General features: G+C 43.2%; 1 protein-coding gene across 1 annotated transcript; it reads right to left on the bottom strand.

Annotated features, from left to right (window-relative positions):
• Nucleotides 1–14,514: 14,514 nt before the first annotated feature.
• Nucleotides 14,515–16,462, bottom strand: LOC121550717 (forkhead box protein B2-like). The gene has a single exon (XM_041863073.1). It carries the CDS (start codon nucleotides 15,946–15,948, stop codon nucleotides 15,013–15,015), a length of 936 nt encoding a protein of 311 aa, XP_041719007.1. The 5' UTR covers nucleotides 15,949–16,462; the 3' UTR covers nucleotides 14,515–15,012.
• Between the last annotated feature and the right edge of the window lie 6,286 nt (nucleotides 16,463–22,748).

The following is a 22,748-nucleotide window of genomic DNA, read 5'->3' as shown; positions in this document are numbered from 1 at the left end:
TAACATGGCAGGTTAGGAGAATTAACATGGCAGGTTAGGAGAATTAACATGGCAGGTTAGGAAAATTAACATGGCAGGTTAGGAGAATTAACGTGTCAGGTTAGGAGAATTAACATGGCAGGTTAGGAGAATTAACGTGTCAGGTTAGGAGAATTAACGTGTCAGGTTAGGAGAATTAACATGGCAGGTTAGGAGAATTAACATGGCAGGTTAGGAGAATTAACATGGCAGGTTAGGATAATTAACATGGCAGGTTAGGAGAATTAACATGGCAGGTTAGGAGAATTAACGTGGCAGGTTAGGAGAATTAACGTGGGCTTAAACTGACGGAATTTGATGTGGATTTGTTTATTATGTTACTTAGATTGACGCATGGGTGCACCAATAGATAATAGCCGCATGTGCTCACTCCCGCAGAAATCCTTTGTGGAAAATATCCTTTCTGTTTCATTCAGCTATGTTCAATTGTATTGTTCTTACTATAAAATAATACAAAATAATGCCAAGGAAATCATAAGCAAATATTACCTTCTAAATGAAGTAGTGTAGCCCACAGCCATATGGCATAGCCAGATCAGGGCCTAACATAAAGACAACTCAGAATATGCTATTCCGTTCTTCTGAAATAGGCTACATTTTCTTCATAATGTTCCTTTAGACCTAAATAACGGATTTATTGTGATGGTGTAGGATTTATTAAATGGATTTATTTTTTAAAAAATGTAATGTAGACGTTCCAAAAGTCTGCATCAGTGGCTTGTAGGCTATGCAGTGGAAGCCGGACATGCAAAACATGTTTATGTTAATTAACGGTCAATTACGTGATACCGGCAGTTATTTGCATGACAATCACCTGATGACTAAATGTAATGACCGCCACAGCCCTAGGTATAAGCATTAAGCTAAAATAGCATACATTCGTCAGAATCCAAAGGTGAATCAAGTACCATGTTGCCTATACCTTTCCAGTCTGTTAAAATATAGTGGGAGCCAACAGTCTAATTTGAGCACACAGAGTAAACCTGAGAATAAAAAATATGGTGAAAATATAGGTTTTATTTACAGTGCAGTCCAATGACAACAGTGCAAAAGTGATAGTCGAACTTGGACACAGGGCAAAATACCTAAATAGCCTAAAACATACAAGAGAAATACAACACATGTTGTTTCACAACCAGTTATCCACAACAATCGAGCATAAAGGCTACCTGAACTTGACACTCCCAAAACGGGCTAAACCATTCACACATAATCAAACAGGTAGGTTTTTACATGACCGGTCAAAATGTGCATATCAAAAACATATAGACACAAAACACTATAGACAACATAATTAATGATAACTGCAGTCACTGACTATATCAGACACAAATATACCCCAAACGAAATAAACCAATGCAATAGAGTACCACAGTATGAGTCATAATGCCCATAAAGGGAAATGGTTCCAATAGTTTTTCCACCATTCATTTTTCCCATAGGGGATTTTAGAAGCACTTAAATTAGGGCAAAAAATAAAATGAAAAATAAGGACAAGGTGACTTTTATCAATATATTCGCCTGTATTTACCCCCATCAAATGAAATGCTAAATTAGCATTTTCGAATCTGAGAGTAAATAGAGCCGAAGAAATTGATAAAAGTCACCTTGTCCTTATTTTTCATTTTATTTTTTGCCCTAATTTAAGTGCTTCTAAAATCCCCTATGGGAAAAATGAATGGTGGAAAAACAATTGGAACCATTTCCCTGTTTGACCGCTTTGTTTTATGGGTATTATAACACCTCCACTGTGGGGCTCTATTATCGGCATCACCAATGCAACATAATGAGGAAGGGTGCGTTCCTCTGCCCAGGCGTTGCTGACAAATGCCAGATCTTACAATGCCTGGATAGGTATTTTAAGTATCAGCTAACCACATCATGTTATAGCAATCTGGTGCCTGACGGCACAGTCGATGACTAGGCATGCTACCATTGGTTGATGCATGCGTTCACACTATACATCCACATCACGCAGTGAAACATAGAAGTCATTGGGCGCCTTCGAGCGGATCACTTTTGTCAAGTGGTTGACCATAGTTGGTCACCGCCTTTCAAAGTCTGTTGCAATATGGTCATAAAAATTGACTGACTTGCGACTACATGTCGACTGCATGAACTCAAACTCATTCCACGGAGGGCCGAGTGTCTACCGGTTTTCGCCCTTGTACTTGATTGATGAGTAAGGAATTCGCCTCACCTGTTTGTCTAGGTCTTAATTGAAAGGATAAAATGAAACCCCGCAGACACGGCGCCCTCTGTGGAATGAGTTTGACACCCCTGCTCTAACCAATGAGTTGTATACATGTTATGTTTCCAGTTTGTGAGTGTGTGATATGGGGGTATAGAAACGTTTATTTCAACATTTATACAGACAAACTTTTATAAACAATAGCAGCTATGTTGACACTGCCATGTTGATCTGAGCCTTGCTGTTGGAAAACCAATACAGTGAACGACATTCGGCTGTCGCAGATGCACCTCCCCCGACTTAATTTGCTGACTTCGTCTACTGTCGGTTTCGTTAGGCTTACTGCTTGAACACACCCATTTACTTTCAATGGAAGGAAAGCGAGAGAAGCAGAGTGGGCGGGGGGACCGCTGAGCGATGTGAGCATGGGCGAGGGAGCTGAACAGGACAGGACTAATGTTGGGGATACAAATCCTCCGCGATATCGCTACGAGAGTGACCAACCGAAGCTCACCATAGCTTCCAACCCCTACTGGACTGGCTGACAATGGCTGTTAATACCATAGAGATAGATAGAGGACTCATCTTTATATCTCTACCATTTTAGCGTCTGTGACATCATGGGCAGCGCCATTGGGGCTACAACCCATAGGAATTCCCACCCAGTTACCTATTTTGACTACTTAAAAAAAGTATGGTGGAAGCCCTCAATGGCGCTGACCATGCTTAAACAGCCTTTTTGCCAGGAGATGCCTCTTTCATTCTCTATGGTTGAGATGTAGCACTACCTTCCTTGCTTGCTAGCTTGTTAACACCCACATGAGTGCGAGGCTAGCGTGGCTAGGCGAGTGCCGCTTTTATAGTGTGAACGCTCTGTGACGTTGCATTTCCACAAAATACTATGGGTGTGATTAAACAACGGAGCCCAATTCATTTTCAATGGAGGGAAGTGATGCGGGCGGGGGGACCATTGTACAATGCCAACATGGGCGAGGGAGCGTGAACAAAGTTGGGTAAAGCTGAACTTTATGCAAATGCTAGTGACCAATCGAAGCTAACTATAGTTTCCAGCCCCTACTGGATTGCCTGTTGATACCTAGCCTACTTGCTAGCATTTACATTTTACATTTAGCAGACGCTCTTATCCAGAGCGACTTACAGTTAGTGCATACATTATTTTTTTCATACCCCCTGTGGGAATCGAACCCACAACCCTGGCGTTGCAAACGCCATGCTCTATCAACTGAGCTACATCCCTGCCGGCCATTCCCTCCCCTACCCTGGACGATGCTGGGCCAATTGCGCGCCGCCCCATGGATCTCCCGGTCGCGGCCGGCTACGACAGAGCCTGGATTCGAACCAGGATCTCTAGTGGCACAGCTAGCACTGTGATGCAGTGCCTTAGACCACTGCGCCACTCGGGAGCATTCTAGCCCCCACATGAGGGCGACGCTAGAGTGGCTATCCAAATGATCGTGTTATGTGGAAATCCCTTCCCGAGCAGGGGTACGAGACCGAAGTGTTCTGTACGTGCACCCTTTATACTATGCGGCACAACTGGAGATGGCAAACACACACACTGGTTGTAAATTAAATGTTGCAATATAACTTGTAGCACAAACTGTGTGCACTCATAAGCAAGCTCTACAAAGTTGCAGACTGTCAGAATTCTATTTGTGTTTGGCGCGGTGGAAAAGGAACGGAAGTGGGGATGGATGGTGCGGCAGACTTCACATCGCCACACAATCCCTTTAGATCTCCTCAAGTGCATAGGCTGTAGGTAGGGTTTAGAAGTTGATTTGTGATCGGACCAATGTTTCATTTGAGATGGATTTTGTCCATGAAAACATGAACCCTAGTGGCCACTAGAGGGTGCAAGCAGACTGAATTGAACCTTTAATGCCAACATGGCTAGAACCAGGTTGATTTTACTATTGATGTTTATTCCTATAGGGCAGATCTTTGGGGTTTTGAACATTTTGCCAAATACTTTTCTTTTTTTTCAATGGATAGATATCAAAGTAAAAATTCACAGCATCTCGTATCTTAAGTGTCTTTCAATGGATGGTTTTTGATTATGGGTCCAGTTAAGCACGGCAACAATTTGTTTATTATGAAAATGAAACATTGTGTAAAATTAAAAGTCAGACATTGAATAACAAAGTGACACAAACATGTGCAGTTACAGAGAGAGAAGATGCCTTGACACACACACATGCATGCTCAAACACACACACACACACACACACACATACACTACGCGCCGGGGTCTTTGTCTGTGCTATTAATCCAGTTCCCCTTGTTTGCCTAATTAAAGATAACTGTAATTAAGTGATTGGGAGGAACAACATGCCCGTGTCCCCTCACGCTCCGAGTGAGATGATGAATATGCAGAGGGAGTCGGGGGCCCCACCGCGCTCAGGGGTCAGGTGAGTTAAGATATACTTTATTGCGCCAATAAAAACCCAAGTGCTTCCTCTAATGGAGAGATAAATGATCCGGGAGTCAGTGGAGGACCTTTCCTTTAACCGCTGCCACAGCCGCAATTAACACTAACGAGAGACTAGAACAGTGGGTCGTAGCTAGACCCCAACGTTCTTGTGTAGCTACCGTACCGGTAGCCTCTACTGCAAGGTCTGGGTCAGTATTCATAAACCATCTCAGAGTAGGAGGGCTGATCTAGGACCAGGTCCCGCCTGTCGATTGATTATATTCTAAAAGGAAAAACTGATCCTAGATCTGCAGCACTCCTACTCTGAGACACTTTATGATTACGGACCCTGTGGCATAGGAAGCGTACCTACAGAATAATGTGAAAGCAAGCACCCTAATGTCTACGTCAATGTCAAACTGCCGAAGACAGATTGTCACCCTTGTGATGAAGAAATCTACACCTACCTGTAATGTGAGATCCTATCTCTCTTGAGTACCTATATCCTCCCCCCACTCTTTCTCTCACTCTCTGCTCTTAGACACATTCACTCATACATTACATACGAGCACACACACACAAACACACACACACACACACCCTCAGGGCTCATGTGATTGATGTGAGCTTCAGAATTAAACCTGCTCAAGCTATGCCATAATTATCCATTCCTTTGTCTGTGTGTTTTATCTAAGAGTTCATATCCAGGTCTAATGGCCCTTTGCTGCCATACAGTACTAACACACTCACATTCTCCTTCTCTCTCTTTCACTTTTTTGCGTTTCTCTCCCAAACCAATAACTACACACACAGACATGCTCCCATGCACATACACACACACTCATATCGCACAGACACACATAATATAAACATGTAAAGCTGACATCATAGAAATACACATACTGGTTCCTCTCTCTGTTTCTCTCTTTCCTCCTTCCCTGTAGGCCCGGTAACTCCATCCCTGTGGCCTTGGGCAGGGTCCTGTTGTCTGTACTCTCTTACTGGACAAAGAGGCTGTGGTGCAGTCGGACGGTCAGACATCCACCTATAGATCCTTAACGTCCCCTGAGGTGGGTAAAGAGACAGGGATGGGAAGGGAAATGGCTGGAATGGGTCTGAGTGTAGAGCCTAATCAGGCCGTGGATGTATTCATTAGGACACACCGTAGCAATACATTTTTTTTTTTTTTGATTGGACAAGTTCAGGTTATCCCTCCCGGTTTCAGTCTGATTTTTTCAGTTTGGTGTCTAATGTATATGACCCATGTGTGAAAGTCTAGTAGGCTGCAGTAGATTTATTTGTAACTGTTTTATTTGTAACTGTTCATGCTTAGGGTACTGAGAAAAGCCAAACGTTTGACTTTCTCTTTTCAGCACTTTTTGAGTACTTTACCCTCTATTTCTATTGTTGAGGCCATGAATAAGAATATGAGCACTTACCCTTACCCTCCTCAAAAGGTTGGAATGTTTTTGGGAGGCTAAATGGATCTCTTCTCCAACTAGACTGTCCCCATGTGAGAAAGTGAGAGATGAAAGAGAAGAAAGGATTGAAAAAGGAGAAAGCATGGGACGGAGGCCAACAAGAATGCCCCCTGACCCCTTTTTGTAATCCATAATAAAGTGTAATAATGTCTAATCAGGTAGAATAATGTGAACCATTAACGCAGACAGCAGAATGGAGATTGGATGAGTTGCGTCAGAGGACCTTGTTCAAAGGACAACCAGAAACTGCTTACTTCAGCCAGGAGGGCATCTAGACCCTCACCTCTGAGCACTGAATCACCCTGAATCAGAGAGAGAGAGAGAGAGAGAGAGAGAGAGAACATAAGGGAGAGGAGGTTCGAGAGAGGAAAGGGGGGATGTAAGGGAGAGAGAGAAAGAAAGGATTGGAGAAAGAGAAAGCGAGATAAGAGGCAGTGAAAAAAGTGAACGACAATGAAAAGAGAGAGTTATTGTCATCTGCGGTCTTCTCTGGGCGACCTGCCGTTTAGAGTGCCGGCGCTGACAGCTTCTCTCTGTCGCTGGGGCCGATGGTTAATGCTGCCTAGGTGAGTTTTTCATTAGCCGGGCTTTACTGGCTCGACGGGCAGCAGACACGTCATGTGCCAACTATCCCCACCGTCGATGGGCTGGCGTGGTACAGACGGTGAGGCAGCCATTACCGAGTGGCAGCAGCTGTGGTCCGTACTCCCAGCGCCCGTTAGCAGTGAATCATATACCTTGAGGGAAAAAAGTATCTGATCCCCTGCTGATTTTGTACGTTTGCCCACTGACAAAGACATGATCAGTCTATAATTTTAATGGTAGGTTTATTTGAACAGTGAGAGACAGAATAACAACTAAAAAATCCAGATAAACGCATGTCAAAAATGTTATAAATTGATTTGCATTTTAATGAGGGAAATAAGTATTTGACCCCTCTGCAAAACATGACTTAGTACTTGGTGGCAAAACCCTTGTTGGCAATCACAGAGGTCAGACGTTTCTTGTAGTTGGCCACCAGTTTTGCACACATCTCAAGAGGGATTTTGTCCCACTCCTCTTTGCAGATCTTCTCCAAGTCATTAAGGCTTCGAGGCTGATGTTTGGCAACTCGAACCTTCAGGTCCCTCCACAGATTTTCTATGGGATTAAGGTCTGGAGCAGGGGTGTCAAACTCATTTTAGCTCAGGGGCCACATGGAAGAAAATCTATTCCCAAGTGGGCCGGACCGGTAAAATCATGGTATATATAACTTAAAAACAACAACTTCAGATTGTTTTCTTTGTTTTAATACTATCAACATAAAACATAAAGCTGGAGCCTGAGGACAGTGTGTCCAAAATAGTACAAGCACAACATCACTATTAATCATAAAACACCTCAAGTTTATTTGAAAATTCTAAAGAAAAAGAACACAAACACACAATGCCTCAGTGATTCACAGAACTGTTTCACAGATCACAGAACTATATCAGGGTGTCATTTCTCAGGCAGAAATGTAGATACAAATAATGAAATCCTGTTCCCCAAACAAGTGCAAGAACCACAGAGTCAAGAATAGGTTAAATATACAAATAAAATAAATTAAAAACAATAGCACATCAACATAAAAACATATAAACATAAAGCTGGAGCCTGAGGACAGTGTGTCCAAAAGCACAACATCACTATTAATCATAAAACACCTCAAGTTATTTGAGATTCTGAGGACAAACAACACACATACACACAATGCCTCAGTGATTCACAGAAGTATATCACAGAACTATATCAGGGTGTCTCATGCAGCACTTTAAGTGGGGTTGCATAGTTTATTTGACTCCTGATACCTGGCATCTTTTAGCTTTCACCAGCGCATCAATATCAGGCGTCACATCCTGAGTGGCAGCCAACTTCAGGATGTGATTAAAGTGCTTGTGCGTGAGCCTTGAGCGCAGCTTTGTTTTATGTATGCTCATTACAGAGAACTTGCTCACAAAGATATGTGGTTCCAAACATGCACAACAGTTTTGCAGCAAGGGCTGTCAAGTTGGGGTAACCTGGCAAGAGATTCTGATTAAATGTGTCCAAGCCAGCTGCGGCAAATTTGCCCTTCAAATCCGAGTCACACTGCAAGTCTATTATTTCAAGTTGGATGCTGACGGGCAGATCAGAGGGATTCACGGTGAATGGCGAACAAAAAACGTTGAAGTCTTTCTCCAGTTCACCAAAAATCTGAAAGCGTTGCTCAAACTCCCTTAACAGTCCCGTTATTTGATCTTTGAACCGCTTCATGTCTGCCACATGTTGGGTCGCGCACACATTTTTCAGACAGGGGAAGTGAGCTGCATCACCACCGGCGAGTTGCGTCTCCCACAATGACAGCTTCAACTTGAAAGAACGTATGCTGTCATAATACTGCGTGGCAACTTTGTTGCGCCCTTCCAGCTGTTTGTTCAAGTTATTCAAGTGCTCTGTAACATCCACCATAAATGCAAGGTCCTGCATCCATTCTGCGGAATGAAATTCTAACACTGGTTTGCCCTTTTCTTCCATGAACTGTTCAATTTCTTCTCGTAAATCAAAGAAACGCCTCAGCACAGCACCTCGGCTTAACCATCTTACCTCAGTGTGGTATGGCAGGCCATAGATGTGGTCTTTCTCTCTGAGAAGGCTGTCAAACTGACAGTGATTCAGGCTTCTGGATCGGATGAAATTAACAGTTTGGATGACCACCTTCATGACGTTATCCATCTTTAATGACTTGCAACACAAAGCCTCCTGGTGCAAAATACAGTGAAAAGTCCAAAAATCACATCCTCCATTTGCAGATTGCACTTTCTCTCTGAACTTTGTCACAACGCCTGCTTTTTTTCCCGATCATTGAGGGCGCACCATCTGTAGCCAGGCTGACAGCGCGGGACCAGTCCACTCTGACCCTGTCCAGCGCGCCGACGAGTGCAGTGAAAATATCAGCTGCTGTCGTTGTATCTGTCATCGGCACCAACTCCACGAACTCCTCGGTGACGGTCAATGTGTCATCAACTCCGCGGATGAAAATGGCCAGTTGTGCAACATCTGTAATGTCCGTGCTTTCATCAATTGCAACCGAAAACGCAATAAATGACTGACTTTACTTTTTGCTTCAACTGGCTGTCCAAATCCACTGAAAGATCAGAAATCCTGTCTGCAACTGTGTTTCTTGTCAGGATGATATTTGCAAAAGCCTGGTGCTTTTCAGGGCACACAATCTCTGCTGCCTTCATCATGCATGTTTTTACAAATTCACCCTCACTAAATGGTTTTGAAGCCACTGCGATTTCATTAGCAATGAGGTAGCTAGCTTTCACTGCAGCGTCACTGATGTCTCGGCTGTGAGTAAACACAGACTGCTGTTTCTTCAGACCCACCAACAGTTCATTCACCTTCTCTCTTCTCCGCTGTCCTTGAAAGTTGTCATATTTGTTGGCATGAAGACTCACATAGTGGCGACGAAGGTTATATTCTTTCAGCACTGCAACATGCTGTGAACACACCAAACATACAGCTTTCCCATTCAATTCCGTGAATAAATAGAAGGATGACAATTTTTCTTGGAGCACTCTGCGTCCACTTTTCTCTTTTTTGACAGAGACATATTGGGGCAATGAGGGTGCCAAAGCACATAATGTTAAAAGTAGAAGCCGTAATAAATATCGCGGGCAAAACAAAGTAGCTCATCCGGACTGGCTGCACTTGCTTGACCTATTTGCTATGCCCCGGTATAAACAGTTTGCTTGCTTAACACAATTGCTATTGCGCCATCCAGTGGACACAATTGGAACAGCAGCTTCTTTTATTGAAAAATTGCAGCTCATTTTTATACTTTACAATATCATCTCGCGGGCCGGATTAAACCCGTTTGCGGGCCTGATCCGGCCCGCGGGCCGGACGTTTGACACCCCTGGTCTGGAGACTGGCTAGGCCACTCCAGGACCTTAATGTGCTTCTTCTTGAGCCACTCCTTTGTTGCCTTGGCCGTGTGTTTTGGGTCATTGTCATGCTGGAATACCCATCCACGACCCATTTTCAATGCCCTGGCTGAGGGAAGTAGGTTCTCACCCAAGATTTGACGGTACATGGCCCCGTCCATCGTCCCTTTGATGCGGTGAAGTTGTCCTGTCCCCTTAGCAGAAAAACACTCCCAAAGCATAATGTTTCCACCTCCATGTTTGACGGTGGGGATGGTGTTCTTGGGGTCATAGGCAGCATTCCTCCTCCTCCAAACACGGCGAGTTGAGTTGATGCCAAAGAGCTTGATTTTGGTCTCATCTGACCACAACACTTTCACCCAGTTCTCCTCTGAATCATTCAGATGTTCATTGGCAAACTTCAGACGGGCCTGTATAGGTGCTTTCTTGAGCAGGGGGACCATGTGGGCGCTGCAGGATTTCAGTCCTTCTCGGCGTAGTGTGTTACCAATTGTTTTCTTGGTGACTATGGTCCCAGCTGCATTGAGATCATTGACAAGATCCTCCAGTGTAGTTCTGGGCTGATTCCTCGCCGTTCTCATGATCATTGCAACTCCACGAGGTGAGATCTTGCATGGAGCCCCAGGCCGAGGGAGATTGACAGTTCTTTTGTGTTTCTTCCATTTGCGAATAATCGCACCAACTGTTGTCACCTTCTCACCAAGCTGCTTGGCAATGGTCTTGTAGCCCATTCCAGCCTTGTGTAGGTCTACAATCTTGTCCTTGACATCCTTGGAGAGCTCTTTGGTCTTGGCCATGGTAGAGAGTTTGGAATCTGATTGATTGATTGCTTCTGTGGACAGGTGTCTTTTATACAGGTAACAAGCTGAGATTAGGAGCACTCCCTTTAGGAGTGTGCTCCTAATCTCAGCTCGTTACCTGTATAAAAGACACCTTGGAGCCAGAAATCCTTCTGAATGAGAGGGGGTCAAATACTTATTTCCCTCATTAAAATGCAAATCAATTTATAACATTTTTGACATGCGTTTTTCTGGATTTTGTTGTTGTTATTCTGTCTCTCACTGTTCAAATAAACCTACCATTAAAATTATAGACTGATCATTTGTTTGTCAGTGGGCAAATGTACAAAATCAGCAGGGGATCAAATACTTTTTTCCCTCACTGTACGTTAGCATGTTAGCATGATGAGGGTAACTCATCCAGGCAATCTGCGAGGCTGGCTCTGAAGGCAGCTGTGTACAGATGTAGGCTGTTGGAGTGCAATACTGCCTTATCAACAAAAGAGTCGCCTCCTTGTGTGTGGGTGTACTTTAACGGCCTCTGCCAAGAGATGTGTGGACCTTTATGGCACAGGGGGTAGTGTGCTAGCCCTCTAATCGAAGGCTTGCAGAAGTTTGTCAGGAGTGACATATAAGTAAAACGTCAGCATAGGTGACATATAATATAATTACAATGGTTAAATGTCACTATTTTGATATATTCTAGTGTTGCAGATCGAGTGTGTAAAGTTTCTCAGTTGCACAGTGGAGTTACTCTCTCAAGGTCCTAAGATGCATATCCTCTGAGGTCACACTTTTCCTGGCACTGGAAATTCTAGTTGATAAAGAAACCTCTTAAGAATATTATAATTTCATTAGTGCTGCAACATGGTGAAGTCATTGTGCCCTTGTGGGGGTCTTGTTCTCTGCTGTCTTGTAAAGCCACGAGTTTGTGCAGAGATGGAGAAGAATGTGTGCTTGAGATCGACTACATCGCTGTTGACAACTGCAGACTGACTGATGATCTACAAATCACATCACATCCTAAATGACAGCTCGTTGTGATTTGTAGATCAGCTAGTCTGCAGACGCCAACTGCAATGTAGTCGATCCCAAACACACCCCTTTTCTCTATCGTTTACCCTGTGCGGATGGATAGACCTAGGTTTATGTACACACTGATGGTTTAACTCGAGTATAGATAACTGCAGGGATCGCACAGAGAAATGTAATTGTTCACCCTAAATGCTGCTGGATTAAACGATGAACCTATCAATGCAATTATATGTTTTTACCTATTACCACAATTTCTCTCATACAATGGTATCAACATAATAAAATGTACTAGCCGTTTCAGAGAATGTTAAATCTCTGCTCTGCTTAATGTGTGTGTGTGTGTGTGTGTGTGTGTGTGTGTGTGTGTGTGTGTGTGTGTGTGTGTGTGTGTGTGTGTGTGTGTGTGTGTGTGTGTGTGTGTGTGTGTGTGTGTGTGTGTGTGGCGATGAATGAGAGCATTAATGAATTAAGCTGCTCATTATGATGGTCTGCTCTTGTTGGTCATTAAAAAAACGCATGTAGAATTTGTCACCCTGGCCCCGATGGAGTCTGGGTAATTATGGTTAATGTCTCATCGCCTATTCAAGGCTGGAGCGTTATGCTTAGGAGGGTCGTGCAGCAACAACCCCCTGACCTCATGTTTTATTCATCTTAACAGTCATATTATTCGTGATTAACAGATTTTCAAAGAACAAAAGTTTGATTCATATTCATGTCATACAGTTTAGTTAATGGTATCAGTTTTTATAAGATATAATGACGTATTTGCCTTGCGCAAACGAAATATTGTCATCTCACTTTCAGCCCCATTCACATTCATTTCACCTCTTTGTCTGTGGTCTCTTGATTAGGTACAACTGGATATGATAGGTTTATTACTGTGCTATTGTACCAAGTAGCTATATCATGGGACACACACACAAACACACACAGAAACACACACACACACACACACAGGGACCCACTTAGAATAGCCAGGAAAATTGAATGTGCAAACATACACGTGTTAGATGGTCATGTGATATTCTGATTCCAGAAGCTGTGATATTCTGAAGCCAGTGGATCAGTGAGGATAATTGAGACATTATTACGCCTCTTATTAGCTGGTAATTAGAGGTGTTTAATTATACAGTAACACTGGGAGAATCATTAGAGAGACAACACAGATTAGGGTATTGCCTCCTCATAACAATATCACTCTGTATAACTGATATACTGTAGGTTAACCGAGAGAGAGAGAGAGAGAGAGAGAGAGAGAGAGAGAGAGAGAGAGAGAGAGAGAGAGAGAGAGAGAGAGAGAGAGAGAGAGAATGGCCTCTTAGATGCTTTTTCAGTTCACCACTGGGCTGTTATGTAGAGAAAGTCATGGGGAATTATACAAAAATAAAAGGATTTGAGCGACAGTGCGTGTGTTTGTGTATGCATGTGTGTGTGTGTGACAGATATCTCTTTAATAATGACACAGACCCATTTCAATCCTAACTCCCACATCTTTCCTCCACTTGTATGTCTCAATTATTTGTTCAGAGGCTGGTGTGACAATGGAATGGGTTATGGTTGCCTTTGGAATGCTAAACAGGAAGCCTGAATGTAAGTCACTGTCAGTGGGCAGTACCAAGCTCTTTGTGTTCTGGAGGGGACCTGCTCCCTGGACTTCAAAGGTGGGATTATGTTGGAAAGAGAGAAACAAAAGAAAACTTCATCTAATGCCCACTTTTGAAGTTATGGAGACATATAATACACCCCCCTCAATCCATCTTTTGTGGCACACTCACACTCATGCATTGAGTGTGCACGCTCATAGCAGCCAGGTCTCCTAGACACACACACACACACACACACAGTAATATAAGGTTCAGTGCTACCTCTGGAGTCCTTGCAAAAACTGAAGTTAATTGACATAGATTTAATGACCTATTAGGCCTATAAGCTAAATTTTACAACAATATTGGAAAAAATATATTTGATGTTGTTATAGCATAGCCTAACAGTTTAATACCAGATATATATCTCAATATAGTTAAATATGTGGGACGCTTGTTTTCTGCTTTATTGTATACAAAAACTGTGAAATCCCTGGTTAATAAACTGTCTCAATTGGATAACGCGCAACAGGTGCCCCGCTCGTCAGGCCGTTTTTCTCCCAGAGTTTGGCGCTTTACTGCGCTCGTCTATGTGCCTGATTATGTTAATTTGATTCAAACATAATATTAACCATAATAATCATAATAATCATAAAGGCATAAACTCATCTACTCTTTAGCTTGGTGACGAGCTCTGTGAATATAACGATACCCCTTAAAGCAAACATTGGCCTACAATAGGCAATGAGACCATATTTGTATTACAACATGTTCAAGTGCGTGAATGATTCTCTAATCTTGAATTTAACCACATAAATGGACACCTGAAATATCGTGTATAATAAGTGCAAAATAGTGTGACTTGCTCTCATGCCTTTCAGACGAGGTGTCACACAATTGAGAAAAACCAGCAAACAAACATCAGAAACAACATCTCGATAATTCAAAACGAAACAATCCAATAAAAAATTAACAAAATAACTCAGACAGATGATGAATTTCGTTTAAAGTTCTTTATAAATCTCTTAAGATAAATAATGTTATTTTACAGTCATAACATTTATCTTACATGTAATATTAATTTAGCGTGCTAATAAGAACAGGCCGTAATAAAAGTGTGTTATTATTAGACAACACATTCCATTCTTCAATTAAATCTAATGAACAAAAACTTTGAAATAATTTATATTATCCACTCAAACATTTAAAAACTGAGGTTTCGTCTTTATTCTGATTGACTAAATTATTATTAAATTAAAACTCTCTTTGGGTCAATTCCTCATTGTATTTTAGTGCCACATTTAATGTCATAAATACCTTCACGAAATATGCTAATAATGAATTAAAGAAGAAATGTTGAAATGCGTGGTAGCCTACAACTCATCACTAGAAAGATACAGTCTGAATTCCTTTACAGCTCTCCATACCTGCTCAACATTTAGGCAACTATACATGATTAACATTTTAGATACTGCTCTCGCTCCCTCGTCGATACAGAATCGAGTTGTTGACGTTTAACCCGGTTAAGACAGCAGGAGAGCCGGGTGTATCGCATTGCCCTTGCCCTCCAAAGGGTCGGAACCATTCTTCTCCAGCATGGATGAAGGGGAGCAGAGCTGCGCTGGGCCGGACGGAAGGCCCGAAAGACCGGGCATCGGACCCATAGACGGGGTGGGTTTGATGGGCACGGGAACGGCGGGTAGCGTCTGTCCACTGGCGTGATGGTAGAGACTCTTCATGGACACGCCAAAGGGTGCATACTCTGAGGAGACGGGTATGGCGCTCATGGAATCTGACAGCATGCCGACGTGCGGCCACATTGAGTTGACCACACTGCTGATCTGCGCGGGCATAGGGTAGCCCAGGTGGTGCATCACCGAAGTGATGGGCAGCCCGCTCGTCATCACGCCCTTGTAGTCCCGACCTATGATGTTCTCAATGGCAAACGGGTGCTTGAAGCCGCCGGACTGTCCGCAGTTGATGCTGCCGTAGCTCTGGAAGTGGGGGAGCCTTCCCACTGCCGCGGCGGGGCCTGGATGCTCATGATGCCCTCCACTTAGTTTGCCCTGGTGGTGGAAGTAGTGCATCATTGGGGAGCTCTTGCAGGCCATGTGCTCATCCCGCAGCAGTTTAAAGCGCTTCCGTCTGCGTAGAAAGCTGCCGTTTTCGAACATGTCCCCACAGTCTGGGTGCAGGGCCCAAAAGCTGCCCTTCCCCGGCTGGTCGGGCCGCCGGGGGATTTTGATGAAGCAATCATTGAAGGACAGGTTGTGTCGCAGAGAGTTCTGCCACCGCTGTGTGTTCTCCCGGTAGTAAGGGAAGCGGTCCATAATGAACTTATAGATGTCGCTCAGTGGGAGCATCTTCTCCGTGGAGTTCTGGATGGCCATGGCTGTCAGAGAGATATAGGAGTAAGGCGGCTTCTGGTCACTGTACGAGTTCTTCCCCGGACGAGGCATGCTTTTGTTTACTACGCCTATTTATGATTTATCTATGCTGTCTATTTTCTGGTGAGGGCGCCTGAATGTTGTTGCAAGGCTTTGGTCAGTATCGGTGACTTTGCGCAAGGTGTTCCAAAGTTTGGAGACTCCAAAATCATTTATTTCCTGGCATTGTGTGCTAGTATTTTAGTGGTCTACACGGAGGATCATGTGTGAGTCATTCAGGGAAACACAGACACACATTTTGGTCATGCTTTCTCCAGATGAATTCCTCAAAGATGTGTATCACAAAAAGTCCAAAAATGTTTCTCATTTCTCAACCGGCGCACACAAATTCAGAAGTTCATCTCGCGCGTAAAATAACAAGTCCGTCTCTTGCTGTTTCTTTCCCCGCTACACAGGAGGAGATACGAGGCCAGTTTCTGCGACTGCACAGGGCGATGGGTTGGTGATGCTCCTCGCGTGGGGCCGAGCGCTCTTAGTGCGCTCTTCTGGCCACCCCGCGCCGTTTTTGTAAGGCTGGCATCCAGGCACTTAAGGACACGTCGGGCGAAAGGGGAGGGATGGATGGTGAGGAATAAAGAGGAGGGGAAGGGGAAATCTAAAATCATCCGCGTGACCTTAGCCGGTGCCAATCAGGACCCTCGCGCGCTCCAAGAGGATAAAGGGTGGACATAACAGTAAATATTAGTGATGGGGCATATACAACCCCATAATAGTAGCCTAGTCTAATAATACTAATGTTAAGGGAAGAATAAGATAACTATAAAGGGATAATTAAAACATAACAAAATGTTCTTACAGTTTTTTTACGGTCTTTATTCGAATACGTTTGAATGTAATTTATCTTTCACCAATTTTGTTAATTTTAGTCCGATTTCTTATCGTAAATCGTCCATGAAAATTAGCCACTTGTCTGCGTGTTATGTTAATAAGGTCAAGTTGAAACACTGGGACTTTTTAATGCCTTCTTGGATAGAACTACAGATCTCTGAATTCTTAACGTTGCTTTTCATTTCTTCAATAGCTTTTTGTGTGATTGTCATTGTAAGAAGCAATTTCCTTGTAAAATTCGTTATGGCTATATTTATCTTCGTTTTCTATCTTAATTTACATTTAACATTTTAGTCATTTAGCAGTCGCTCTTATCCAGAGCGACTTACAGTTTAGTGAGTGCATACATTTTTCATACTGGCCCCCTGTGGGAAACGAACCCACAACCCTGGCGTTGCAAGCGCCATGCTCTACCAACTGAGCTACAGGGGACCCTGAATTTATTCTTCGTTTATGTGACGAAATATGACCGATTCCAATCTAGTCTAAGCTATTAACCACATAAATGTTGATGCTTCAAAATACAACGTTATGCAATTTAACTTTATGCACGCTGTTCAGAAGGATATCACATATGCCAATGGTAAGCCTATGAGTGTAAATCGGGAAAGATCTCTTTTCATTCCATTATTTTTCAAATTGTTGAAACTGCAGTTTAAGATAACAATCAATCATGTAAGCTATGAACACACACACACACACACACACACACACACACACACACACACACACACACACACACACACACACATACACACGCACACACACACACACACTCATGTTGTTGGAGATTAATTGCGGTGAGGGGACTCCTTGCAGCCAACCTGCTGTCTGTCTGTTTAAACACCCTCCCGCGTATACTACAAGGATGTAAACAAACTTGCTCCCTCCTCTAAGTTCCGATAAACGAAATAACAAAAGCTGCTACTGATTTTGCACGGCCAGGTGTCAAGGCTCGGCCCTCGACGGCGCCCGTCTTCTCGTGCGCCCCAGAGGGACCCGAATACATTACAATAATTAAGCCTTCTGTGATTTACCTTCCTTGGAGAGAGGTCCAACAATGTAATTAAGCGTGAGCTTGCTATTTTAGATTTGAATATTCAAAACAGCAGGGCCGGCCCTAACCTTTTGGGGGCCCTAGGCAATATTTGGTTGGGGGGCCCCCCACCTCGAGGGCAAAACATGGTGGCCATGTTTTAAAATCAGGTTCCTGCAATTCTACAATTTTTTTCCATGGGGATAGAGAAAATATAGCAGTTTTAAAGCAAGTTTTCTGCAATTCGACACACATGCCACTAATTTCATGCAATTCTACTTGTTTTGGCATGGGGCGGAGAGAAGAAATGTGCAGTTTTACAGCCTTATTCATGTTAACATAGAGTCGATGTCCACGTCCCCGCATAAATATAATCAGCATAATACAAAAATCCCCATAGAAATCTGTCTGTTTAAGCTAGAGATATGTTTTTTATTTTTTTTGCATGTGCTGCGTCTCAATCCACATCCGCCAATGGCGGCCTTCTGCATCTGAGGTGGAAGGAGACTGAGCTACAGTGGTTTTTGTCAGACCATGAGACATCCCAAAAATCAGTCTTCTCACGAAAACGACTGTTGCGTCCGAACGGTTTGGCCTACAAACTAATTACCACTCTATCGAAAGATGAGACTCTCGCGATGGTGTTCTCCGTTTTGCTCTACGACCCATACAAGCGTCACGGGACTCGTCTGAAGTCGATACCGCCAATCTGCCAACTCCTGTATGTAGTGTCCGAACAGTTTGGGCCACACACTAATATGGAAAGGTGAGACTCTCACGAACACTTAGATGTTGTTGTTTTTTGCTCTAGGACACCCACAAGCCTCACAAGCCTCTTCTGAAGGTAGCCCGGTACCAGTTTAAAACATTTATGAAAGTATATATGGAAGTAGTTTAGTGCCATTTTCTTTCTTTATATATATGGGTAAAAAAATAATGCAAATAATCCAGATCTTTCTTATAGCTCTGACACTTTAAAACACTTTTTTTTTTTAATTAAATTTTTTGACTATCTGTTTTTCCATGTATGAATCTATTGTTTTTCAATGCGTTTTTATGGGCTAATAGCAGTAAGGCCAAATTCAATGTTTCATCAATTATTTTGGGGATATCTAAAGGGGTCCTAAAATTCCAAATCAAATAGCTAAATGATCCTTTGTATGAAACAATTCCATATGTCAGCTTCACAGGAGGTTGGTGGCACCTTAATTGGGGTGGACGGGCTCGTGGTAATGGCTGGAGCGGCATCGGTGGAATGGTATCAAATACATAAAACATGGTTTCCATGTGTTTGATGCCATTCCATTTGCTCCATTCCAGTCATTATTATGAGATGTCCTCCCCTCAGCAGCCAGCACTAGACTAATTTACCAATCAAAAAAATGTTAGCTGATGCACAACCAAATTTCGAAATTGCACCTTGTGTATTCTAGCACTCAACAGTAAGTTGAGACCCCGACTGAGTAAAAAATAAAGAAACGTGTCCAGGGGCCCTAGGCAAATGCCTATGTGGTTTATGCCCAGGGCTGGCCCTGCAAAACATGTCAATTAATTAGCCAACAAATCTCTCCCATTATGTCTGCCGCCTTCAAGCACTACAGAGTCACCAGCGCCAAAGAAGAGCATATTTTATACATAGCCTATGAGTCCTCATATAAGCACCTTTAAAATAAAGCACTTTTAAAAACTCATTTAGGCCAATATGTTTCATTAAAAATGCATTGTTTTCGGTGCCTAAAAATGTGTTGGTGCCCTTCGAGGCCCACAGAGGCTAATGCGGGTGTATACATCCTCTTTAAACATGCGGGAAAGATAAATATTAAATCTGTTTTCACAAAGGGGGCCGTTAAGTAGGCCTAGACATCGCGCTGATATGCATAACAAAATTAATTAGGTAGTGTTCGCAGCATCCAACTCCTGGACAAATAACTACTTCTAAAGCACACCTTCTGGGCATACTGAACATATGCTGAAATTATCCTTAATTGACTAATTACATAAATTACTCATTAATTTTTTACAGCACATCAATTATAAAATATATATCAATTAATTTTGCATAAATTAAGGCGGCACACCGCTGAAGAAGGAGGTAGGGGGATGAAGGCGCAGGGAGGGGGCCCACACATGTGTTGGGGGTGCGGGGAAAGGGGTCGTCTGTTTGTTTCGAGAGTCTAATAATTATTTGTTCAGCTTAGGGCAGGATGTTATTCCTCTGTCTCCCATTTTAGAAGAGATGTGGATAATGGCAATTATGATAATAATCTTTAAAGACCCCTCACGAAGTCATCAGGGCCATAGCGGCAGAGCGAGACATTTAAATCAATTAGCCCTATTGTTTCAACGGGAAAATTAGCCGGTTTGGGAGTGGTAAGGCTTAGGCCCTACCGTTGGAGTAATGGGAAATGATTTAGTGGTGACGCATAATGCTCCATGATTGCTCTATTTCCCCATAAAACAGCGGGTGGGGTGGTGGTGATGGCGTCTCCTTGTTGTCGTTAAAAGTTATTGGAAACTCAGTCAAGTTCTGGCGAACCTATATAATATGCTTCATAACAAAAAAGTGGCTTTTTGGTTGGTGCCATCACAACATAAATGTGGTCCTCATTTAGTAATTTAAGTGGGCTAGTTATTAAGGCCGGCCTATATTTGTTTCACTCATTGGTATTTTGACCAATCAGATCAGCTCTGAAAAAGATCTACATTTTTACATTTTAGTCATTTAGCAGACGCTCTTATCCAGAGCGACTTACAGTTAGTGAATACATATTTTTTTATACTGGCCCCCCGTGGGAATCGAACCCACAACCCTGGCGTTGCAAACGCCATGCTCTATCAACTGAGCTACATCCCTGCCGGCCATTCCCTCCCCTACCCTGGACGACGCTGGGCCAATTGTGCGCCGCCCATGAGTCTCCCGGTCGCGACCGGCTCCGACAGAGCCTGGATCTCTAGTGGCACAGTTAGCACTGCGATGCAGTGCCTTAGACCACTGCGCCACTCAGGAGACTACATCTATGTGAAATGATCTGGTGTGATTGGTCAAAAGACCAATTAGTGGAAAAAGATCAGAAATGGGCTGTCTGTGTGAACTCAGCCAATTTGTCTCCGTGGCTGCATTTACACAGGCAACCCAATTCTGATCTTTTTTTTCACTAATTGGTCTTTTGACCAATCAGATCAGCACTGGAAAAGATCTGATGGGAAAATATCTTATATGATTGGTCAAAAGACCAATTAGTGGAAAATAAAATCAGAATTGGGCTGCCTGTGTGAACGCAGCCCATGTCGAGTAATTGAATTACACATTCACCTCGGAAACAGTTTTTCAGAGAAATTACAAGGTGAAGATCATTTGGCACGGGACAGTTGTAGCGCAGTGGCTGGTAAGCGGGCAAGACCGTTGATGCTCTACCGGGCAATGGACACTGGGCGGCAGTGGTCAGCTCTCTCCATCATTTCCCTCTTTCTACCTCCCCTCCCCGCCTCTCAGCTATAATGTTCTGCACGTGCCACACCATTGGTTATGCACCTGCCCTGGCCATGCAAGGCCAGTTTATTTGCAAGAATATTAGGGTTGTGGAGTTGACTAGCCTGGTTAGGATCTGAATCACTGAAGAAGTCTAATTCAGTTATGTATTCCCTATTATTTACAATTGTAAAAATTGAACGTTTGAAATATGGCTGAACAACAACACTGGGAGCTTTACCTTTCAGGATTATTGTGCAGGCCTCTTCCATTAAATGTTTTTTTCCTTAGTGGCCAGTGAGATTTAGGCTACGGGTTGTCCCGCCTACCTAACGGCCGCTGTACACCGTTGTGTGGTGCTGAAGGTCAGTTCTCGGGAGTCGGGACGAGACCCATGTTTCGCCGCTGTCCATGCTGAAACCTCATATCGCTGGTAAGCTATTTGTTGCTCATACATTGGATGTTCCACCACAACTTCTGTGTGGTTTCAACAAAGTAGGCTTCAGAAAATTGTTAATTTTGGTTTCAAACAAGGAACAACAATTTTGACTATATTATAGTTAAGCAATAAGGCCCGAGGGGTATGGTGTTTGGCCAATATACCAAGGCTAAGGGCTGTTCTTAAGCACGACGCAACGCAGAGTGCCTGGACACAGCCCTTAGCCAAGGTGTATTGGCCATATATGTGCCTTATTGCTATTATAAACTGTTTACCAATGTAATTAGAGCAGTAAAAATAAATGTTTTGTCATACCTGGGATATATGTTCTGATATACCACGGCTGTCAGCCAATCAGCATTCTGGGCTCGAACCACCCAGTTTATAATAACAATTATAATAACAATTATAAACTGGGTGGTTCAAGCACTGAATGCTGATTGGCTGACAGCCATGGTATATCAGAACGTATACCCCGGGTATGACAAAACATTTATTTTTACTGCTCTAATTACGTTGGTAACCAGTTTATAATAGCAATAAGGTACCTCTGGGGTTTGTGGTATATTGCCAATATACCACGGCTAAGGGCTGTGTCCAGGCACTCCGCGTTTCTTTGTGCGTAAGAACAGCCCTTAGCCATGGTATATTGGCCATATACCACACCTCCTCTGGCCTTATTGCTTAATTATAGAATTGTATTTTGTTGAGGAATAAAAATGGATTATTACCAAGTGCTAGCCAGTCAGTTACAGCCATGACCCCATTTAGTAGGCTTCCTATTTACAGAGGACAGGAGTGAGCTTGAAGAGGGGTGAGAGGCAGGCTGCTGAGGTGTGTGTTGCTCCACTTTACATATGGCCTACTGGTATTATGCAATTGTTCGGTAGGCCTATGTGACATGGTGACTATGTAACGCCAAACGCCTTTTGCATATGTTCAATCATAAGTTGCTGCAAGTCACCCCTAAAAATGCAATGTCACCTGAGAGGTCCCAATCTGATGGCACAGTGACCTCATGATAAATGCTCTGTCCATTA

The sequence above is a fragment of the Coregonus clupeaformis genome, chromosome 18 (assembly GCF_020615455.1).
Source record: "Coregonus clupeaformis isolate EN_2021a chromosome 18, ASM2061545v1, whole genome shotgun sequence".
Lineage (NCBI taxonomy): Eukaryota > Metazoa > Chordata > Actinopteri > Salmoniformes > Salmonidae > Coregonus > Coregonus clupeaformis.
Note: the sequence above shows the minus strand (reverse complement) of the source record. Positions and strands in the feature narration are given on the sequence as shown.